The following is a 21,734-nucleotide window of genomic DNA, read 5'->3' on the forward strand; positions in this document are numbered from 1 at the left end:
TAATACTTCTGTATGTGCTTTAAACCTTCTTATTCATTAATTTTGGCCTTGCATGACCACCAAGGACATAGCCTACATTTTCCATGGAGTAGCACATATACGCCACAGACATGAGGAAATTCTGGGAGAAAATAAGCATCATATCGGTCAGTTACATAAATAATTTAAGTTCAGCAGCGCTGGTACACCTACCCACTACTCTTCGGGGCATTCACCACCTCATGAGGACAAACGTGAAATATTTTACCCTCGCTGCACAACAGAAACATTAACCTCAGCTGAGTGAAAATGCGTGTGTGTGTGTGCGTGTGTCTCTGAGCCAGTCAGTCCGAGCCCAGCTCTCCGCAATAGGCTCTCTATCACGCCTGCAGTTCTGATTGATCGTCTCGGCAATCAGCAATTAAGCCCTAGTGATCAGAGGGGGAGAGTCGAGGAGGGGAGGAAGAGGGGAGGGTGGGAGGTGCCACCCCCTCCTCCTCCTCTTCCAAACTCCCCCCCTCCCCCTGCCCCGCTATCCTCTCTCGTCAGCCCGGGAAAGGCTTCACTCAGCTGGGGTGCGTTTGGCCCGGGGCTGGGCTCACTGGTGGAGGTTAACTCCAGCATAAATAAGCATCTTTGGACTCATTACAGGGATTAGAGAGTAATTCGCCTGCGAGGAAGGAGACGACTGCCAGGGTTTTGGTACAGTTTACTACAGTCTTATAGGGGCGAGGGCCCTAGAGATTACAGAGAGAGAGATGGAAAGGCAGCAAAAGAGAGAAAGACCAAGGGAGAAGAGAGGCTGGCTGTCAAGTGTGTGTGTGTGTGTGTGTGAGTCAATCCGAGCCCCCGGCTGCCCCCTTGATCTTTAGCATGTTGGGGTGCTGTGAAAACGGATAATGGGAGTTAGAACGACCGGGCCTGTCTAGAGAGAAGTGTGCTGATTGTTATAACTTTCCCTCATCTCTCTCTCCTCCACTTAACTAAATAAACACCCAAGAGGTAGCACTCTATCAATTTTAATGATGTTGAAATAGAATTTAGGCACAAAATACACAACAAATGCTAATTTGGCCATGATGAGAGGCATCAGAAATTCCTCCCATTATTTATTCAGCTGACTTTCTGCATTTTTCATCAGAACAAATATTCCCATTTCAACAAACACACACACACACACACACACATACACACACACACAATTTAGAGCATAAATCAACACGTTCCTTCATCAAATATATGCTCTGTGTGGTTCTCTGCAGTCAGTCCAGTGCACCAAAGACAAATAGTTCTGTCCAAAGTCCAGCCGGAGAAACAGAAGGGCCAGAGGATTGTCAATATATGCACACATACATTAAACATAGCAGGTCGATGTGTGTTCAGAAAAGACGCATCATAGAGACTGAAGTCCAGTCATACACTCATACCCACCTTCCTCGTGAATCTTCCAAAGGGAGGGCCATTCACAAACCAGCCGCTGTTAAATCTGCCACGTTTAGTTAGTTATTCTAAAGCTATCTTGATAATAGCCTTCATAATATGGTAAACTTCAAGGCACATTTTCATAAATATACAAAGGTGGTGAGTCATGAGTATGTTCACTGCAGCAATGCATATTCCATGCAAGTCCATTTGTACAACTATAATAATATGAACCCACACTTGGCCCCTATGTTATTTTTTTTCATTTTTCCCTATTCTTTGAAAATAAATTAAGTAGTGACAACTTCCAACACAGCAGGAAGTGATCCGTTGCACTGACATCATCACCTGGCGCCCATCTCCACCTCCAGCTGGACCGGCTGGACCTGCGCCGCCTCCGCTCCACACTTGGGGCAGGTGAGGCAAGCGTCTGCGATGGCGTGGCTCTTGATGCAGTAGTAGCAGAAGACATGTTGGCAGCCCACAGTGTGAGGCATGGTCGGCCACTCTCCGCACAGCCCGCACTCCCTCCACACCGCCGGCCCTTCCCTCGCTCCCTCCCCATCCTCGCCCTTTCCACCGAACAGAAACGAATACACGGTTGCCTTCACTTTCCTTGTATTGATCAACGGCAAGAAGAAGATGAGGAACTCTGCAAAACCATGCCACAGCAGCTCGCGGTTCATGTACTCGTAGGTTACGTCCCGGACCGTGTTGGGGTTGCTAAAGACCGTCCTCGCTCCCACAATCCTCTCCGCTAGCACGGGGTGGCGACCGTTCCTCAGGAATACAAGGAAGTTGGCGAGGCTGGCGAGCTGGGCGATACCGGAAACGAGGGCCAGGGAACGGCGGACACCCTGCTGGAGCGGCCCGCCATCTCCTTCGACCAGGGGCCCTCCTACACACGGCCCCAAACCAAGCAACAGCAGCAGGCTGTGGGAACGCTCCTGGAGCCAGCGGGGCCCGACGGTGAGCAGGGCCAGACCCAACTTCTGCTTGCGGGACAGGTGCCTGTAGCGGGGAGAGGAGGAGAGGGTGCTGTGGTAGCGCAGGCTGAGTAAAGACTGGCCCACCGTGGCGCTGCCGGAGTACAGGGTGAACCTCCACAGGAGGAGCTGGAGCAGAGCCCTCAGTTCAGGCTCCAGGGGGGTGAGGAGGCCCGGGCGGCAGTTCTGGAAGCACTGGGAGAAGTGGGTCCAGACCAGCTGCTCAAGGGCCGAGTCCAGCTCAAAGGCATCCAGCTGGTTGATGCGCAGCACCGGGGTCTGCGGGTCTGCACCGGTGTCTGAACCAGAACCCCCAGCTGTCTTCGTCTGGTTGTCCTCACTTTCCAGACCTGCTGGAAAAAACACAACAAGGGTATGGAGGTTAATTAAATTTGATGCTGAGGTTCTCAAAATTTTCCTGGTCAGCATACTGTATATCACACCCACAGACAAGAAATCAAACAATAAAACGGCAAATAATGGAATGTGTAAAAATTCTCATTCATTTACAGTACATTACTAAATAGCTTAGCAACATATAGGGCTGAAAGATATTGACAAAAAATCGAATTCCGATTATTTGCCAGAGTATTGCAATTGCAATTTAAACTGTGATTCATATCATTGCAAGTTTTTCTTGTCATAAATTTTTTAGAACTTTAAAAAGAAAAGTGGTTTTGTTAAAAAAAAAATACAGTAGATGTCAGTGCGCAGGATTTACTGAGTTTGAGTATGATGAAAGGTTTTCACCAAAATTGCACTTGATTCGTGGACGAAAGATTACCTGGAGCACTAAAACACTTCAGAAATCCATTTTGGACATCTATCTCTCTTAAGAAATTAATTGAATCCTCTGCGATTTGGAAATTGCAGAAGCTCATATTTATTTTATTAATTGTTCAGCCCTAGTAACATATTGGTTACCTATACTACCTCTATATGGTTCCTGAACACTGGAAGAAAAATATACAGAGGCACAAAGTATTAAAGGGCAACTCGGTTGTTGGGAGGAATGAGGCCTCGGAGGTGAAGCCCATCCTGTTAGGAGGGTTATTTTTTCTTTTTACACAGGAACGGAAATCACTTTTCACATGTAAAACCCGTCCTTAATGCAACCTTTGAGCCGCGCAATGCAGAAGAGCAGGGGGTCTTAGACTGCTCTCTCCAGTGTATAAACACACACAATCCAACACATACACACCCACACCCACACCCACACCCACACACACACACACACACAAACACACGGGAGGCGAAGCCCAGGGGCTCTTAGTGCCTGCTCCCTCTGGAGATAGGGGTGTGTGTACAAATCACATCACCAGGGATTAGGCTAACGGCACAGTCTCTGGTACACCGTAAACATCTCCCAAATGTGGAACTACTTTCCTCCCCCTAGAGTCGACTCCATATGGGATCTTGCCATTGTGACGTCCGGGCTATTTCGCGCCGCATACGTTCCAAACCGCTCCCAGTTCCCCAGTTTTATCTGCCCTTTCCTCAAATGAAACGCTTAAGAAGTGGAGGGCTAACTAACGCAAAGAGAGACAGAGCAGAGAGAGGGCCAGAGAGAGAGAGAGAGAGACAGAGAGGCCTTTTTTTGACAGTGGCTTTTGTGTCTCGCTGAACAGGATTTGTCACGAGGCTTTAAAAGAGATTTCAGCCGGGTAAATATGGCAGTTTTGACAGAAAGAGAGAGAGATGATGGTCACTTTAGACGTTTCTCAAGGAGAGGGAAAAAAAACATTCTAATATGCGGTGGCAATGCTCGGGTTTATTGTGGTGCACAGGACCATCTGTGTATTCATGATGTTTCAATAGACCCAGGATACACCGTCCAACCAAGTTAGAATTAGCAAATGAATGAAAATAGAGTGAATTCACACTGAAGTAAGCAGGTGTGACAAATTCATTGAGCTGCATTTGAAATGCTGCCATGTTCAGTGACTAGAACCTCGCCTGTGACGGAAGTAGAGTTTGGATTAAAAAAAATGAGAGGTAGCCTGAATGTGTATGCTAACCAATAAACAGGCTCCATTTCTTTTAGTTTGATTTGAAAGTTTCTTCTTGATGGGGAAAAAATGCGCAGATTATGTGCCTGTGTGTGTACGTGTGTGTATGTGTGTGTGTGTGTGTGTATGACTATGAATGTATGTCAAGCGTAGCCTTGATCTACCCAGAGCTCTAATACAGAGCTAAACTAATCCATCAGTCCATAGAGCCACACACACACACACACACACACACACACACAGCCAGGTGGTAGAAATCCCCGTCACAGCAGCAGCCCTCTCGGGAGAGTAAACCCGGCCGGGTCCGATATTCTCTTCAAAGCCTTTTATCGAGCAGTTTACAAGTTATGAATGAATATGTTTTATTTGGGGGAACACGGTATTGACAGCCACCTATCAATAGTAATGTGACTATTGTCAAGGGTCTGTCAATATTAATGTAATTATGATGTAGAGGGATCAGAGGGATGCCGGAGTCGGGGGCCAAGTAACATCTCCTGCCCACTGCCATATCAATAGCAGGGATTGCTATTGACAGCCTCCCTTCAGACTTGCAGCACTTGCCAAATATATAACAAGCAGACACTTCAGTCAATGCCGGCCTGCCTATAAAAATTAAGCATTTGAATTTACAGGGCTTTTACCGCGGACAGCTGGAAATCCATGTTCCTTATGTAATAGTCAAAAGTCACGGTCAATGCAGGTGTTTACTGAGTATTGTAAACACAGCAGACATGGTTGGCGTAGGAGCACATGGGCAGACACGCTTGCATATGCGCGCACATACACAGATATACGCAGACAGACTCTTTCCTTCACGTGCTCATGCGCTCATACACAAACACTCACACACCTGATGTGATACACTGACTTGATAATACTCCCGCGGGTGAGCCAACCAGCCGACCCAGAGACGAAATGCCCTCTCCTGGAGTGACGGCGCCTGACACCCAACAGAGTCAGACAGCAGGTTAGAGAAGTTCACTGAGAATCAATAAAGAAACAAGAGAAAAGTCTCGGGTCTAGCTATTCCATCAGGGCTGTATAAAATACTTTAAAAACATTTTTCAGGGAATATTAAAGGGTATTTGGGTTCAGGTCAGATGAGATTTTTTTTTTCTTGTTCCCTTAGCTTGTGCATCATGTTCAGACAAAGATAGCGCTCTGACTCGAGGCCGACTGCCATTGCTTACAGACAACAACAACAACAATATCCAATCTAACGGGAAACACATAGCAACATCGCTTCAAGGCAAAAGGGGCCATGACCAGTGTGAGGAAAGGGAGACGGGGGAACAAAAGCGTAAAGAGCATCAGACTGAAGCCTCGCAGCTGCGCCGGGTCCTCTGAAAACTAGACACCAGGCTACAATGACAGATGCCCGACAGACAGACGGATAGATAGACAGACAGACAGACAGACGGACAGGAAAACAGACAGACAGATCAGCCAACACGTGATGAGACCTCCGGCTGAAAGCTCCGAGCTACTGTCTACCGATACAGTGGAAGAAGAAGAAAAGGGGGGGGGGGGAGATAGCAGTGGAAAAAAAAAAAAGGAGGGGAAAAAACAGATAAGCATGAACCTCTCCCAAGGAGCTGACCTTGAGACTGGCGGTCACAATAAAGGAGGAGGGAACATTCCTGAAGCGTACGCGGCTCAGCCATACTGAGGGGCTGGCATCCAGGGAATAGCCTACAGACAGAGGATGGCTGCACTGTCTTCTTGACCTTGGCTTTGGTGTCTAGGGAGGGGGTGAGGGCGTTTAGGGTAGGGGACTAAGGGACTGAGGGAGCGGGGGAGCGGGGAGTGTGTCTCCGGGGGATTGTTTTTTGCCTTTTCTGCAGCGGACGAGCGCTTAGAAATCATTCGCAAGGATATCATTCCACACCAGTTGTAAACTGTCTGGCCAAAAATCTCGATTTAGCTCCTGGCGTAGTGTTGCGCTGAAATTCCAAAGCACTTAGCTATGGTTGTTAGCATAATATATTTGTTGAAATAATGCATAAACGGTCACTTGGCTTTCTATGATGCTTGTAGCGAGAAATAGGCTATGCATTGGCAAGGCATGCTGGATTGCAACTTTACATTTTCTTCTCTCACTCATGTAAATTAATTTGTGTAAAAGGTCTGGCGAATATAACCTATTTCTCTAAGGACTCCAGTCTCATTTTTTTCTCTCTCTCCCTCTCTCTCCCCCTTTATTGCCCCTCTTTCGCCAGGAACGAGTGCAGGCCTATTAGCCAAGGCCTGCTAATGTCCTCACTATGAAAACGGATGAGAATGTCAGATTTAGAACTTTTAAGAGAGTGATGTCATACAGCAGACCACAGGCATTACGGGGACGCTAAGATTACCCAGGCGGTAACCGGACTAATTGTTATGAGTCTGTTTCATGAAAAATGAATGTGTGCAAATGCACAGAGGGGTCTTCAGGCTGTGTGTGTGCGTCGCACACTAATGCTTTATCAAGGCTCTCCTCTTTCTCTAATCACCCAAGACTCCTCCGAGCCATGGGGTGAGGGCCAAGTTAATGCCTGAACAAAAAAAAAAAAAAAAAGAAAACACCACTTAGAGCAGCACATCCGACACAAAAAATTGTGCTCTGCTTAATCTGGTTTGCTCAGAAGGTAAATTATTTAGGAGAATTAATTGATTTCATGAGTATGAAGGTTGAGTATGCTAAAGCTGTATGAGTAATAAGTACGGGGGTTTGCAAAAAAACAACTTAAAAAGTCATGAAACATTTAGACGGCAGAGAGGCATATTGAATGTGGAGGAAAAAGCGGAACAGCTAATGAATGAGAGAATTGAAGTTGTGTCTTTCTTAGGAGTCAATGGGAGAGCATTGGGGCCTAACCTCATGCAAATAAAATGTGCTATCCTGAGGAATATTTGATCAACACATTCCAGAGCTTCTCTTTATGCATGAGAAACACAGAGACAAAAAAGCAATGATGAGAACATTTAGTCCTTCGTGTTTTATCTGTGCAACAATTAAAATGAGTGAGGGAGTGGAATGCTGTAAACCCAGGGGATGTTGCTTTCTTCTCCCGTAAAAAGCCATGAGATTGCGTGATGACTGGTTAGACAATTAAACTGAGGTTGCTACAATGGGCAAATCCACTTTAAAGATGCTACATGTAGGAATTTCTCTTTGATATACAGCTGTGAAATTAGTTGGGGGGAAAAAATGTGACTGCTGCTGTTACAAACAGTAGCCCTAATGTTACTTTCATCTCACTTTGAGAGTTTGCTGGCTTGATTCCCTGCAAAAAATAAGAAAACACTGTCTGTTCTGGTAAGTTACACATTAAAGGTGACAGGGATAGGGAATAATGTGGTGATAAATAGCAGCTCACAGGGGCTAGAGAACATGATGCTGATGGGCATTATCACAATGTCATTTATCAATGATGGATGTTCTGACGAAATCTTACATAACGTTCCTTTCATAAAGGCTAGTGTTATGTCTGCCAGCGCCTATCAGTCTATGTAGGCCTGAACTAAGATCTACCATGGGTTACAAATACTTTTCTGCAGTTGACTGTGCTCTAAGGCTCTGGCCTGGTGCAGCTTATACTACATGAACATGGTTGTGTTAAAGGAATAGTTAACCCCAAAATGGAAATTTGCTCATTATATACTCACCCTCGTGTCAGTCGAAAAACTGGTTTAGTTTGTATATCCACAAAACAGACAGCGAGTTTGCTAGCGCTGGTCTGTATCAGCCACCTCCAAAATGACTAAACTGGCCAGGAACTGGTTCTTTAGAGTTCCAAACAGGGAAAAAAATGACCGTAAAATTACTCCAAACAGCTTGTGCAGCATAATCCAAGTGTTCTGAAGCCAAATTATTGTACTGAGGGTCCAAAAGTCCAATATTTACCTCATTAACTCCTAGATTTTCCGCACTCACAGAGCTCTGGTCGCCCCTACAGCGATCTGGTAGAAAAGTCTTGCTGCCTTCATGTGCTCCTCATAAGCTCCTACTTCTGCATTTTACAGTCGTAAATACAACTCATCATGTATTCAAGTACTTTTTAGTCAGAAATAACAAAACTGACCCTGAAACAAAAGTAGCTTTTTTGGTGACTATTTTAGAAACCAGGTGGTACAGAGCTACTTTGTGCTGCAACAGCAGAATGAAGAGGAGAATATTTGCATCAGTTTTGTAATTGATATTTTAATTAGTTCATTGGCTAAATGTATATGCGTGACACCAGTTACACCAGTTGTTTAACACAAAGTTACACAAAGAGTGAGAATGTCAAATCTTGGCATCTTGGGCACCATGTAAAATTTGACTTTCCAATTTGTATTTACCACTTTATTGGGTTGTTAGTGTGCTTTACTAGTAATTAAAATATTGCTGACAGCATTTGAAGGCAGCATCTGCTTGCTACTGTTGTGACAGTTGGTGCAGTGCAGAACAAGTGCAGAAAATATAGGAGATGATGAGGTAAATATTGAAGACCCACATTGCAATTGTTTGGCTTCAGAACACTTGGATTATGCTGCACAAGCTGTTTGGAGTAATTTTATGGTCATTTTTGCCCTTTTTGGAACACAACCAGGACCCGGCCACTTTAGTTCTTTTGAAGTAGGCTAATACGGAGCAGTGATAGCAAACTCGCTGCGTTATGTGGATATACAAACTTCACCAGTGTTTTGACTGACATGAGGGTGAGTAGTTAATGACTTTTCATTTTTGGGTGAACTATTCCTTTAACCATCATGAAACAGGCCACACATTATGGCCATGATTTGGTACATTTACAACTAAAAAGGTAATTAATCTGGGTTGCAGTTCTTTCCAAGTAATTGCACGGATAAACTCCCTGCCTGTTTCACACACCTTCATCTAGAGAACTGTATAAGATGACCTTGTGACCCCGGAGTGAGATCACAGCCCAATTTAACTTCAGCGATTCCCTTAAAAAACACACTCATTATACTAAGTGTTCAGATCCACACACAGAGGCACGCACCTACACTTCAATCTCATGCAATCAGCCGCTCCACATTCTCTTCATAATGGCATTGTCTCTTAATTCTTCAGCTCGTGCCTATCGGTCTTTAACAACAACAAAAATCCAAATCTGCTCCATTTTGATAATAAGGCAAGAGCATTATGTGATAATCACAGCGGGGATTAGGTTTTGGCAGAGTGTGTGAGAGCAGCCAAAGCCACTGGAAAGGAGAGATATAACCAAGAGACAGATAGAGCAGAGGAGAGATGATTGAGATGAGAGAAATGAAGTGAGTAGTCGCTTGAAAATCAATAAGATCAACTTTGCCATGAATCTCAATGTGGCAGTTTTTGATCTCTGGCACTGATTATTTCGGGGAATAATGGAATGATGTGTGGAGCTGTATACACTTGAAGGAACATACAGTCACAAGGTTACCATCCAAAGTTGCACTTTTGGTAAATAAATAAATCTGGAGAGGACTCGTATTGGATACTAATTAGCTGTCGCTGGTGGTTTGAGCAGTAGGTATTATACACACTATTTTCTATGAACCTCGGATTTGATTTTGAAAGTAAACACTCAGATATGAGGTACAAAATAGCGCGACATACAATACATAACATTGACGTTATAGACAACAACACGGAGCTGATAGACGACAAGTCTTGACATTGATTTAGCTGAGCAGACGTGTCGCACTCGAGCTTTCTGTGGAAATACAAGCGTGTGTGGGACAACAAATGCTGCAACACAGACAGGCTTGGTTTCTAAACAAGTCGACGAGGATATTTACCCATTGCTTTTCGGGGAAAATGCGACCTCGCTGTGGCCCAACCTTCAAAGCCAAGAAGGAAAACACTCGGTATTTCCGGGTTGTGTGCAGTGACTCCACCTCTTAAAGAAAACTCACCAATTGAATAGCGATTGCAAAGCCCGTGACCACAATGAGCCAATCAGATCACGCAGCGGCAACGTAGCGGCAAACTGCAGGGGGAAGTGTCGTTCATCCTCAAAATATCTCATTCACATAATTTCGTTGTAGTAACCGTTCCTAGCGACCAACTACTTGATGAAGCTACGGTAATTCACATAAAACAAGACAAAAAGTGTCATACACACCAAATGCTGAGCAGTGACTGTTCAATTTGGTCTAGCAGCAGACGTTTGATAATGTAACCTATACTGTTGTGTACAGATTGTACCTTATTGACTCTGACTGAGTGAGAGGCAGTGATTATGAGTGTGTTTGCTAGCTTTTGCTAGCTTTGGCTAGGTTGCGATTTGTAACACAAACAGATCAATTTCCATTATTCGAGCCGTGTTGAACATTTGCACAATGAACCAAAACACAAAAACACCACAGTCACGGGAAAAGTCGAAGTTGTCGGGACAGGGAAGTGACACTTTGAACCTGCCCTCAACTTCAAGGGAGATAGAGCTGAATATAGCCGTACAGGGCCATGGGACTGAGACAAACAACATGAAACAGCTTCTAAACGATTTCAAAGGACTTTACGAGGAGAGGTTGAGGCGCCTGGAGCTGGAGACCACGGGAACTGAAGAGGACAAACTACGGGTTGGTATATGGCAAGTCTTTTGTGTGCTTTTTGACTTTTATTGTATCTATTCATCAGTGGAGAGGATATCAACGGTAGCGTGGCCGAGCGGTCTAAGGCGCTGGATTTAGGCTCCAGTCTCTCTGGAGGCGTGGGTTCAAATCCCACCGCTGCCATATTGACCTTTATTAGTTTGACTTCATTCCGATAATTTGTGAATGTTGACAATATACTATAGTGTTTAGGATGCTCTAACATGTTGACATGTTCCGACTCAACGCCAGCATTGAATTGTACTATCTAAACTATCTCTAACATTTTCAAGTCAAGCACCTCAAATAAACTCTACCTTACAGAGTAATCTACACCACAGATCCCCTTTAGGTAGTTTTTTTTTCTAAGAACCCCCATCTGGCAAGAGTTTTGTTGTCTATCTCTACTAAGGTGAGGAGACAACAGTGTAGAGTTAGATTCTGAGTTGAGGGCCGTGATTCAGGCCTAAACCCTATACATGCATATATCTCTGAGTATTCTGCCGACATCTATAGTCATTAGGTTACCGTCCATCCAATACAAATCAGAGAGCATCCTGTACACCGTGACTCGGCCATCAGAGGATGACCTCCGTCCTGTCAGACAAATGACAGGAGGAAGCATAGGGGCGCTTTCATAAAGCCGCAGCACTTGTAACAGGTGGCAAATTGCATTATGTTTCCATCTGAGCGGCAGAGATCAGGAACACAGGTCCACAGTCATATTTAAAAAAGAGAGGTTCCTAATCATCGGGATTGTCATGTGACATCATTTAGCTACAGAATGTAGCCTGTGTGAGCTGGGCTGTGCATCAAAGCAAGTGTAACAAGGTTTCAGAGATGGGTTTCGGTCAGCCGGCCCCAGCAGTGGGCCTGCTTAACAAGGTTATGTGTTTAGAACCCAAGAGCTCCCAAGTCCTAAAGCTTGACGTGGACAGTCAATCTTAAACCTTTTGCTTTGAAAAAAGCAGCACTCATTCATCCATAAACCCATTGCAGGTTTATGATGTTTACAAACATGTTTATAACACTTGAACAACATGCATGTCTCGTTATACAGCCAAAGGGGGATACCACTCAATTTTAGAATTCACATATGCTTTCCTTATGGCTTAGGGCAGTCTAGTCAGTCAGCTATTTGTGAACATAAACAGCTGTACCAAAGCTAGAAAACGGTGAACCAACATCTTGAGCTTTATATGATGGCTTCGCTTTCAGTTTCACACTTGAAAATACACACTGAACCCCATAATATTAACCTAGATACTGTCACAGTCACATTTACCGTCTTTTTCAAGTCACTCTCCCTGAAGCTATACATCAGTGTTATGTATCAGGGGACGGTATAAACTCTTTCTCTTTTCTGGCTTTAGGGGACAGAAGTTATGAACACAGATGCACAGGTGCTCCTCTAAGGCATGAGAATAACATTTGAATTCTGAAATTCAGTGGCACTGGCACTCCTCTATATTAGAGCTGCAATCAATGCATGTGCAGGCCATCTGGCCTGTACATTTCCTCTAAGGAACATGTGCGAGAACGGGTTTATAGCCTAGAAAAAAGATAGACTGTGAACATTTTATATTGCATTATGTCAGATTGGCTATTTTGTGCTAGTTGATGTGACCTATTTTTTCAGAAACAACAAACTGTGAACATAGAAATGCATTCTTCCAGACACAAAGCAGCAGCAGGGAAAATCCACCAAGGAATACATATTCCCTGTTGCCATTGACTCTCCCTTAACCCTTCACCAGCTATTTACTCCGACCTGCTCATGACTTGTTCCTTTTTCATAACCAAGAGAAAAAGGAAATCATTTAAAGCTTTAGCTGTATATAGTGCCGATGACATCCATTTACAAAGATACTCTTGAGCCTAGGTGAGCTACTCTGTGTAACCCAAGGGTATCTGACTCTCCAACCCATGCATTCCAGATCTCCCTATTAAAAGAGATTCTTGATCTCAATGGGACTAACCTGAATAAAAAGGGTTAGATACAAATAAATAAAACATACATTTCCTGATTCTTTTATGTTGCACTATCTACACTGTAAACCCTCTTTGTCTGTGAAACTCTCAGATTTCATCAATGGTGAATGGAGGATCAGTCTCTGTCCGTCTGCTTGTCAGTGTGATATCTCAGACACCACTGATCATGTTTTGATGAAACTTGGGGAAATGATGCACCTTGCCACTGCATTCCAGCTAAATTACACTGATTGGCCCAAGGGTAGTGCCACAATTACAGGTCAAACAAGGTGACATATTAATTACTGATTGGCCCAGAGGGGGTGTGCATCATTTGTGGTGGATGACTTGTTTGCTGTTGCCTTGTTTTAAACAGGGATTTGTTAGTCATTGACTTGACTGGCTAAATAAAATAAACAGAATCAAAGAGAAAATACAGAACTTTGGTCGACTGCCTGCCCATTAAAACAGAACAAAATAAAGCTACTGTTTAATCCTGCTGTGCTTTTATCCTTGCAGATGAAAGTGTGTGTACTGCAGACTTATGTGAATGACCTGGCAGACCAGAACCAGGTGTTGGTTCAGACTATTGAGGATCTGGAGAAGGAAACCGACCACAAGGTTTCCAATTTGGGAATGAAGCTACGCACCTCTGATGGCATCATTTACGTGAGGTTTTATTGATCTTTGATTGTTTTTATGGCATGTTTGCTTAATTAGCCTACGTAGTTGGCTGAGAGTCACAGGGAAGATGGGAGTGGAACGACAACCTATACAGAAAAAACGTACATATCATACATACATACTTCTGAATATTTTCAGAGATATGTTTAAAAATATACAAATAGAACAAAAATATTTTTTTTTTTACATGCAGATGACATTTACTTGAGTGGCCAAAATATATCTTGGGTATACTTGCAGATACTGTATGTTGTCAACAGTGCCTATAGGAACAAAACGTATTTCCAGTGTTCAAAATATATTTCCAGTTTTGTATATTCTGAATCATACTTTCAAACATATTCTGAAGTATATGTGAAATGTATTTTCTTTGCAGCTTAGCATGAGACAAAATGTAGAAATTCATGGCCCTGTGCCTTGTAGCACATGTTGGAATGTGCGGCTCTTCTTCATATCTGCATCCTATTGTGAAGATTGCATAATAACTGATCCATCAATTTACCTCCCCTTGATTGTTAACTGCTGGAAACCACTCATATCTGTGTGCTCTCTACAACACCGACATACAGTTTAAATGTTTGAGAGGTGCACTTAACCTAAGCAGAGACCCTCTGCGACTTACAGATACCCACAACCCCCTGTGTGCAGGCCCACACAGACCCATTTATAAAAAAACACGAGGCATAAATTAGCCGTTAGCTCACCGAGACACCAGGTTAAGCTGTCCAGGTGGCACTGTGCATATATTTGCGACATCAATCTTAGGCTCAAACCCAGCTCATACCCTTTTGTGGATATATGCAGATATATTTTGTTACTTTTATTTCAACTTCCTTTTTAAACAGGGACCTTTATTCAGTATTTTCTTGTTAGAGCTATGGAATGTCCACTAATGAACACCATAAATATACATACACACACATCAAGCATAAAGAAGATGGAAAGTTGTCGGAAATTATAATGTGAACGAAAGAGAGAGATGGAGAATACCATGGCTTTCTTTTCCATTCTGCAGTACCATTGTCTCCAGGCTCCTTTGTATGTGTACACTACTCGAGGCCAAGGCCTATTCGACTTTGCAGAATCCAATCAGTGAGGATCACATTGAATATGGTTAACTGATAAGTCAATGAAAATACCTCATTGTTTAGCCTAGCTTTAACCTGAACGAGAATAATGGCAATATACAAAAGCAATTAGGAGAAGCATGGGGCCTCGTAATGGTTGCCTGTTTTTTGAGCACAATGGCAAGAATTCTTCGTTGCGGCCCAATATTACAGATGCAGCGAGTTCTTCAGGTAAAGCTGCTTGCAAACTGAAGAAGGAATCAGGCAGAGAAAGGTTCTCTGTAATTATCTTTCATAGTTTATGGCCTCAACCATTTTCTCCAAGAAACCACAAATTATCATTCATTCTTAGTGGTGCGGAGGTGGAAAGCTGTGTGCAAAAAGCTCCTACCAAGGTTTCTGAAGATTGCATCAATGCAAGGCAGCACTGTAAAGACATCGCCACTTGATGTGGTGACCTTAAGGTATTGTTCCGTTTCAACTGTGGCCAGGCTTCTACCAACATTCACTCTCCTGAGTGGGTTTTACACGCAGAAATTTAATCATGGCACATTACACATGAAAGCACTTATCTTCTATCACGGAGAAGGTCATAGGGTTAGCTTTGTGTGCTTCCAATCCACACAGGTCACAAAGGTCACTTTATCACAATGCTTGGTATATCTCAATATTCAAAGCTGTCCATTTTAAACTTTCATCAATCAAAACTTCATTTTCGTCAATGACATTGCTTTAGCAACAACAAATATCAGCATTTCTGCAGTTTCTTTTCCATAAGGCCTTTGCAGATGCCTCTGTACTCGTGAACTGAGTGCTTTGCTTGATCCTAAATCCTTTGCTTGTCTTTGTATCATTGTGCAGCTCAAAGCTATTTAACATGCATGTGGCTGATAGGTATTTTAATAATTCATTAATGACCAGTATTGAATTATTTACTCCTATGCGTACTTTATTGATGTTACAAGTGACTGGGGGGTGGGGTGGGGGGGCGAGGCGGGGGAGGGGGTCCATCCACTTTACAATGTGCCTCTTCTTCACTAGGTGATTATAAACCTTCTGTAAACATTATATATAGTGTCGTCTGAGTAGTGGTTTTATAATCCATAGGTGAAAGGTGAAAGCTAAATAGATCCAATCAATAATTTACTGGTGTACTGTATATATCTTTCATGTACACTATAGCAGAATACTTGTAGCCTATTGTATGGCACTATGGCCAAAACCTTCATTAGTGTTCAGATGTGTTAATATCAGGGAAGCAATCTGAGCATTTTGAGCACTTGCTTGGCAGGTCTATTTGGCTGCCATCCTCATATCACCTGTGTCACCTGACATTAAAATTCACCATTTTAATTTAGATTCAAAAATTACAACTCGTGGGTAACAGGCGAGAACATTTCTAACCTTGATTAAATTGCATTCTCTTAGTTCACCCATGAGCCCTTCTGTCCAATTGCACAGCCTTGTTATTGTCCCCAACAACAAGAGCTTATCCTGGCAGCCAAAGAGACAGTGTCAGGAAACATAATAGTTTGTTGCTGTGACATCGACCCATCTTCTGAGCTTTTGAATTTCCATTTTCACCCGTCTTAAACGATGCTCTCACTGCCTGTTTATGTTTCCCAGTGTGTTTTCAGGCTGTAGATCGGTAAACAAATACAAACAAATGGACTGCCTCACTCAACAGTCTGTTAGGATAGTCAGGGGACAACAGTGTATTTCTGCTCTGATGTCCATAATGTGAAATCCAATCAAATGAAGAGCATTTAGAGCTACTTATGGACCATTCCACCATGTAAACGATGCAATGAGCTCTGTAATAGGAGCTCGGCTAACGTCTGATTGAATCGTAGTGTATGGTCTTGTTGATGCACAATAGGGTTGAACTGTAATGGACACTAAACAGAGTTTGTTTTGTGGTCATAATATCATGAAATCTAAGGCTTATATTCTCCATTCTAGACTGCGGCAATTAGACTGTTGTCTATTTGTCATCCATAGGCTGATATAGATGGAATCATCATGTTTCCCCAAATCAAATAGTATCTTGCAAATAATCCTTACCTGCATGGAGTACCATTTGTGTGGGGTTTGCCTCAGGACATTGCAGTCAAAGCCACAAAGTTTAGACAATCATAGTATATAGTATCAAGTATTTGAAATTCATTTTACTTTTCTGTGATTGACAGCCCACCTGACACAATCTCATTTGTCCTGACCTGGCAAACCCCACCCAATTGGTACTCCCAGCAGGTTAAAACCAACATTAATAATTATGTGCAAATACTATGTGACCCAGATCTGATATTGAGTATCAAGTAGCGAGATTTAAAATAAAAAAATGTTTCACTTTCTTATAAATGGGTAATGACAACACATAGGGGTCTAGGGTTTCAAGATAACAAGACAGCAAAAGTGGATGGTTTCTTGTTCATTATTCCTAAGCAGTGTATTGAGTGACATGTGTTACTGCTCAATGTAGATTTTGAAGGATGTGGATATGGATGCCCCAGAAGCAGCTTTGCACAAAAATTTCATTGTCTCACCTAGAAGCTTTCATACCAGTGGTAAGATGAGGACTTCCTTTCCTCTTGGTTCTACTGTCAGGATCAGTGTCAGTAACTCTTAGGGTTTTGAAAATGGCTTTTATGCAGTGTATCATAATGAATCTAAGGAAAGTACTAAACCTTCTTTGTCCCATTAGGTTACAGTGAAAAACAGTATGATTAGTGCTGAGGAGATTTTGGGAAACTTGTTCCTCATAGTCATTTCCTTCAATGTTCTGAATCATACTCTCCTTGGACAATCATTTGGACAGCTTTCATAGATCTCATGGATTAATAATGATGTAATGCAATAAATTCTTTATTGATCCCTGTAGAAATTCTCTTTCCGCTTGCCCTCCTCCAGTAAGATCAGGGTTGCAAAGCCAGCTACAGAACAGCCTCTGGAGCTGGTAGGGATTCAGTGTCTTGCTCAAGGACACTTCAGCAGGGCAGATGCTTGACAACATGGGGCTTGAATCTGGTTGAAGGACGCTTTTCAAACCACTAGGCCTTTACTGGAGATATATAATTGAGAAAACATAAAGGACCAGGCTCTAAACATGTCAATTCATCCCATCATACGTTTCTTGGTACAACATTAAGAGGGATGAAAACAACATATGACTAAAGTCTTTTTCTGTGGAAACACAAAAGGTTTCATGAATTTTTTCAGTTGATTCATAGAATCTGGTATCTCTCAATGTTTTCTTCAGGACTTGAATCAGGAAAGGAGGACCTTGGAGCAGAGTGTGTGTGCCCTGTGCTCCGAGAACACAGATCTGAAGTCAGACCTGAGCTGCCTCACGCAACTCATCCAGCGAACTGGACACATACACAACCTCGATGTGAGTCATGTTGTGTCGTTTCTTCTGTCTCTCCTTTTCTTCTTTCTTCCCTCTTGTGTGTGTGCGTGTGTGTGTTTGCATGTGTTTTTTTTTTTTGCATGCATGCATCTGAGCGCACTCTGTATTGTCTTGGCATGTGTTTGTGCGTGTCTTTGCATCTCCGGGCGTATTTGCACGCCATTTTGTTTTTGTATGTGTGTGTGTACCGTTTGTGCATACTGTGTAAATGTGTGTGTGTGTGTGTGTGTGTGTGTGTGTGTGTGTTGAGTGCGTGTTTTAATTCCCACAGCTTGGCCCCTGGCCGGCAGGGCAGTTTGGGGCACTGCAGGCCTGGGGGAGATCAGTGAAGATCAGAGCAGATCAGTAGGGATCATTAGGGATCACTGGCTTGCTCTTTGATCCACTCATCCTGTCAACTCATCATTCCCACACAATTCTCAAATCATTACCATACCAACCAAAGTCAAAACACCCGCGTATTGGTAAACACATTTCGGAGACACCGTGTCAACTCTGGAGACCATGTGCCATGTTTGTCATCTTTCCCTTTTGGTAAAAGACAGAGTTAACAAAGAAAACACAATTTCCATCAGAGAAGAAACAAGCTCTATCAGAGTATCAGAGAAGAAACAAATGGGTTATTTCTCAACAAGTGACGGCTACAAATTCGCTAATTGAATGCCGAGAATGTCTCCAGCTGTGATGAGAGTCTCCAATTTTTGTTTTTGATTCACAAAGTGACTCTGTTTATGACATTCCCCATAAAACAAACAACAGGGGCTCTTAAAATCCTTCAGCCTAGGAACCAAATGAGAAAATTGGTCTCATGACTTGATCCATGCTAATGAGAACATAAACTTTTCTATCATGTGGAGGACCCTCCAGTAGTAGCAACCTTCTGACCCATTTTCCGTCCCAGGTCTCAGTTCAAACAACCAGTGCATAAAAGAACAAGTTTGTAAGTTATGCCACAGCTGTTAGATGAAAACCTCTTGATCTCCAGAAAGGGAATTTTTCTGGAATTAATAAAACAGCCTTGTTTTCAGAATGACTACGTCTTTTTGAAATCACACTGGGTTAGGAATTGTTTTTATGGGCTGTAACATCAACTTATTGAGAACATACAGGGCCATGTTACCTTAAACACACACGCACACGCACGCACGCACACACACACACACACACACACACACACACACACAGAAATGCATTTAAATTGGGGTTAAGCTGTTTTCAGGTGACAGCAGTGATACACACATACTATATGTATACCCATATGTTCCCAATACTATTATGAGGTTAATTCTAGTAGTATTATTGATTGAGACATGATTAAGACCAGAATTAAGATGGCTATCCTTTGTACTATTCATACTTTGCACATGACAGAAAACAAGAAGCTGTTCCAAACCTGGCTGACCCTGATAAGTGGTGACTGTTCCACTGAAGTCAATGAGAGAATGTGGAAACTGGCTTCAGGTCTGCATTAAAAGGGCGACTTTAGTTTACTACTCTCCGGCTCCCCTCGTCTCTGAACTGTGTGACCTTTATCACACACATCATACACACACACACACACACACACACACACACACACACACACACACACACACACACACACACGCTTGTATAGCCGATGCTGAGAGGGAGAGAGAGATTGAGAAAGAGAGAGCGACGGAGGTCAGGGGGTTGCGATGGTTGACTATGCTAATACTGTTGTTAATGACTTTGCTGTGAGTGATAATTGATCGCCTTCATTACCATATTAACTCCCCCCCTCCCCCGACCCCCCAACCCCCAGTCCCTCTCTATGCGGTAATGGATGCCCCCGCTTGATCCTTGGAATAATGAACTAATTAGCTTAATTAAAATCAATAGAGGTGCCAATACCAGGTTAGACATCTCAGGGACGCCGTCTCTATCTGTGGGGAAGGAACTGTCAGAGAGAGAGGGAGAGAGAGAAGGAAAGAGAGGGAGGGATAGCAGGGGGTAAGTGGAGAGATGGATAGACAGAGGGAAGGAGGAGGAGGGGTAGGTGGAAAAAGGTGAGGAGCAAATGAAAGCAAAGGAGTTGGGTAAAAAGGGAGAAAGGTAGAAGGAGGAGTGAGTGGGAAAAGAGAGCAAGAGAAAGAAAAGGAGGGTGAGAGGGGTAAGTAGATAGAGAGAGGGAGGAGGGCAGTGGCAAGTTTAAAGACAGAGAGAGAGACAGAAAGAAAGAAATGTTAAAAAGGAGAGGACAAGAGTGAGGACAAGGAACTGTGAGAGAAAGAGAAAGAAACATCAGAGGGAAAGCGGGAGCAAAAGAGAAGGACAACTGAACGAGAGAGAGAGAGAGAGAGAGAGAGAGAGAGGGCGAAAGAGGTTCCTAATGCTGATTTATGAGTGCTTGACGGTCGTTAGCTGGAATAAATGGCTTGTAGGAGTGGCTGCAGCATTACTCCCTGTACAGGATACTAAGTGCATTGTAAGGTCAGCCATAAGGCCAAACTTACATATGTAGTGCTCTGCCCTTGTAAACCTTTGTTAATATATCAGCCACAGGATGGAACTGGAACTAGTCTATCTGGAGCACCGGGATGCCTACGCTTCCCATCAGCCTACCTAACAATTACTGCATCTTTTGTTTCAGTTTTACTTCTAAATGAAAAAAAAATCTCTTACACTGCAGTGCAATGAGAAAATTAGTAGCACATACTCGTGTGTATGTATGTGATTCGCTACAGTCTATGCTACTGCTTTAGCATACTTTTAATGTCTAGTGGATGGTATGTGCTACCTTTGGAACACTATAGCACACAAAAATACTGAGCAACTAATCCTCCCATTGCACAGTGGAAAGTTGGTTAAAAAAGCTTTTTGGTGCACCCTTTAAGCCAGGCAGACATTAGCCATGGTGGCCTTCAGTGTCATCTTAACAGGTTATAAATAAAGTTATGACAAAAAAACAATAACAATAGATCCTCTCGAATGCCACATGTTTTTCATAAACATTGGCTTTTAAAGGAGAATGGTGTCATTTAGAGTTTTTGCCCATTATCTGTCTATGTCTAGTTAACACTTTCAATCATTTTGCAATGCATACCATAGAGCTGTGATTCTCAACCTTTTTTTTTTATATCAAGGACCCCTAATTTAGTACACATTAGGGCCACAGACCCCCAATTGATGAGATTTTGTCTCTCTGACCAAATCAGAATTTTTTCATTGATTTTGTCCAGAATTCCATAACTATCTGTATTGTAGGTAGAAAGATAGTGAAACTCCAAATAGTCATTCTTCTAAATTCTCTGACTGTGTTAACTTCTTGTAAATGAAATAATGGTGAAGTATAATGATTCAATTTGCTGGGGACCCCCTGGAACCCCCTCAAGGACCCCTGGTGGTCCCCGGACCCCACGTTGAGAACCAACTTGAACATGAATGAAGCAATAAACATGTGGAGAATTTTGAGCATTGAATTTTTTATATTATCAGCACTCCAGTAGTGAAATACCAAATATATTTACCAAATATAACCACATTTATTTTACAGCCATACAGTATCTTTTGAATACAGCATAGAAAAAAATAGAACCCAGAGTGTAAGGCAGCATGTGCCTGTGTAATTGCTTTGCTGTAGGTTATCATCATAGTTGCATCACTTTTTACTTGCATCAAGCTC

At 42.9% G+C, this 21,734-nt stretch overlaps 1 protein-coding gene and 1 non-coding gene across 2 annotated transcripts; one reads left to right on the forward strand and one right to left on the reverse strand.

Annotated features, from left to right (window-relative positions):
* Nucleotides 1-947: 947 nt before the first annotated feature.
* On the reverse strand, nucleotides 948-10,202 carry pex2 (peroxisomal biogenesis factor 2). The gene is made up of 2 exons (XM_071531022.1): nucleotides 10,166-10,202; nucleotides 948-2,740 (listed from the first exon to the last, which is right to left on the reverse strand). Exons 1-2 carry the CDS (start codon nucleotides 10,167-10,169, stop codon nucleotides 1,746-1,748), a joined length of 999 nt encoding a protein of 332 aa, XP_071387123.1. The 5' UTR covers nucleotides 10,170-10,202; the 3' UTR covers nucleotides 948-1,745.
* Nucleotides 10,203-11,022: 820 nt separating this feature from the next.
* Nucleotides 11,023-11,104, forward strand: trnal-uag (transfer RNA leucine (anticodon UAG)). Its single transcript has one exon. It is a non-coding gene; the product is annotated as a tRNA-Leu (tRNA).
* Nucleotides 11,105-21,734: the final 10,630 nt, after the last annotated feature.

Source organism: Centroberyx affinis, unplaced genomic scaffold (genome assembly GCF_046629955.1).
Source record: "Centroberyx affinis isolate AG114_WGS23_722 - 3 ecotype Tasmania unplaced genomic scaffold, CSIRO-AGI_Caff_v1 ptg002022l_1, whole genome shotgun sequence".
NCBI lineage: Eukaryota > Metazoa > Chordata > Actinopteri > Beryciformes > Berycidae > Centroberyx > Centroberyx affinis.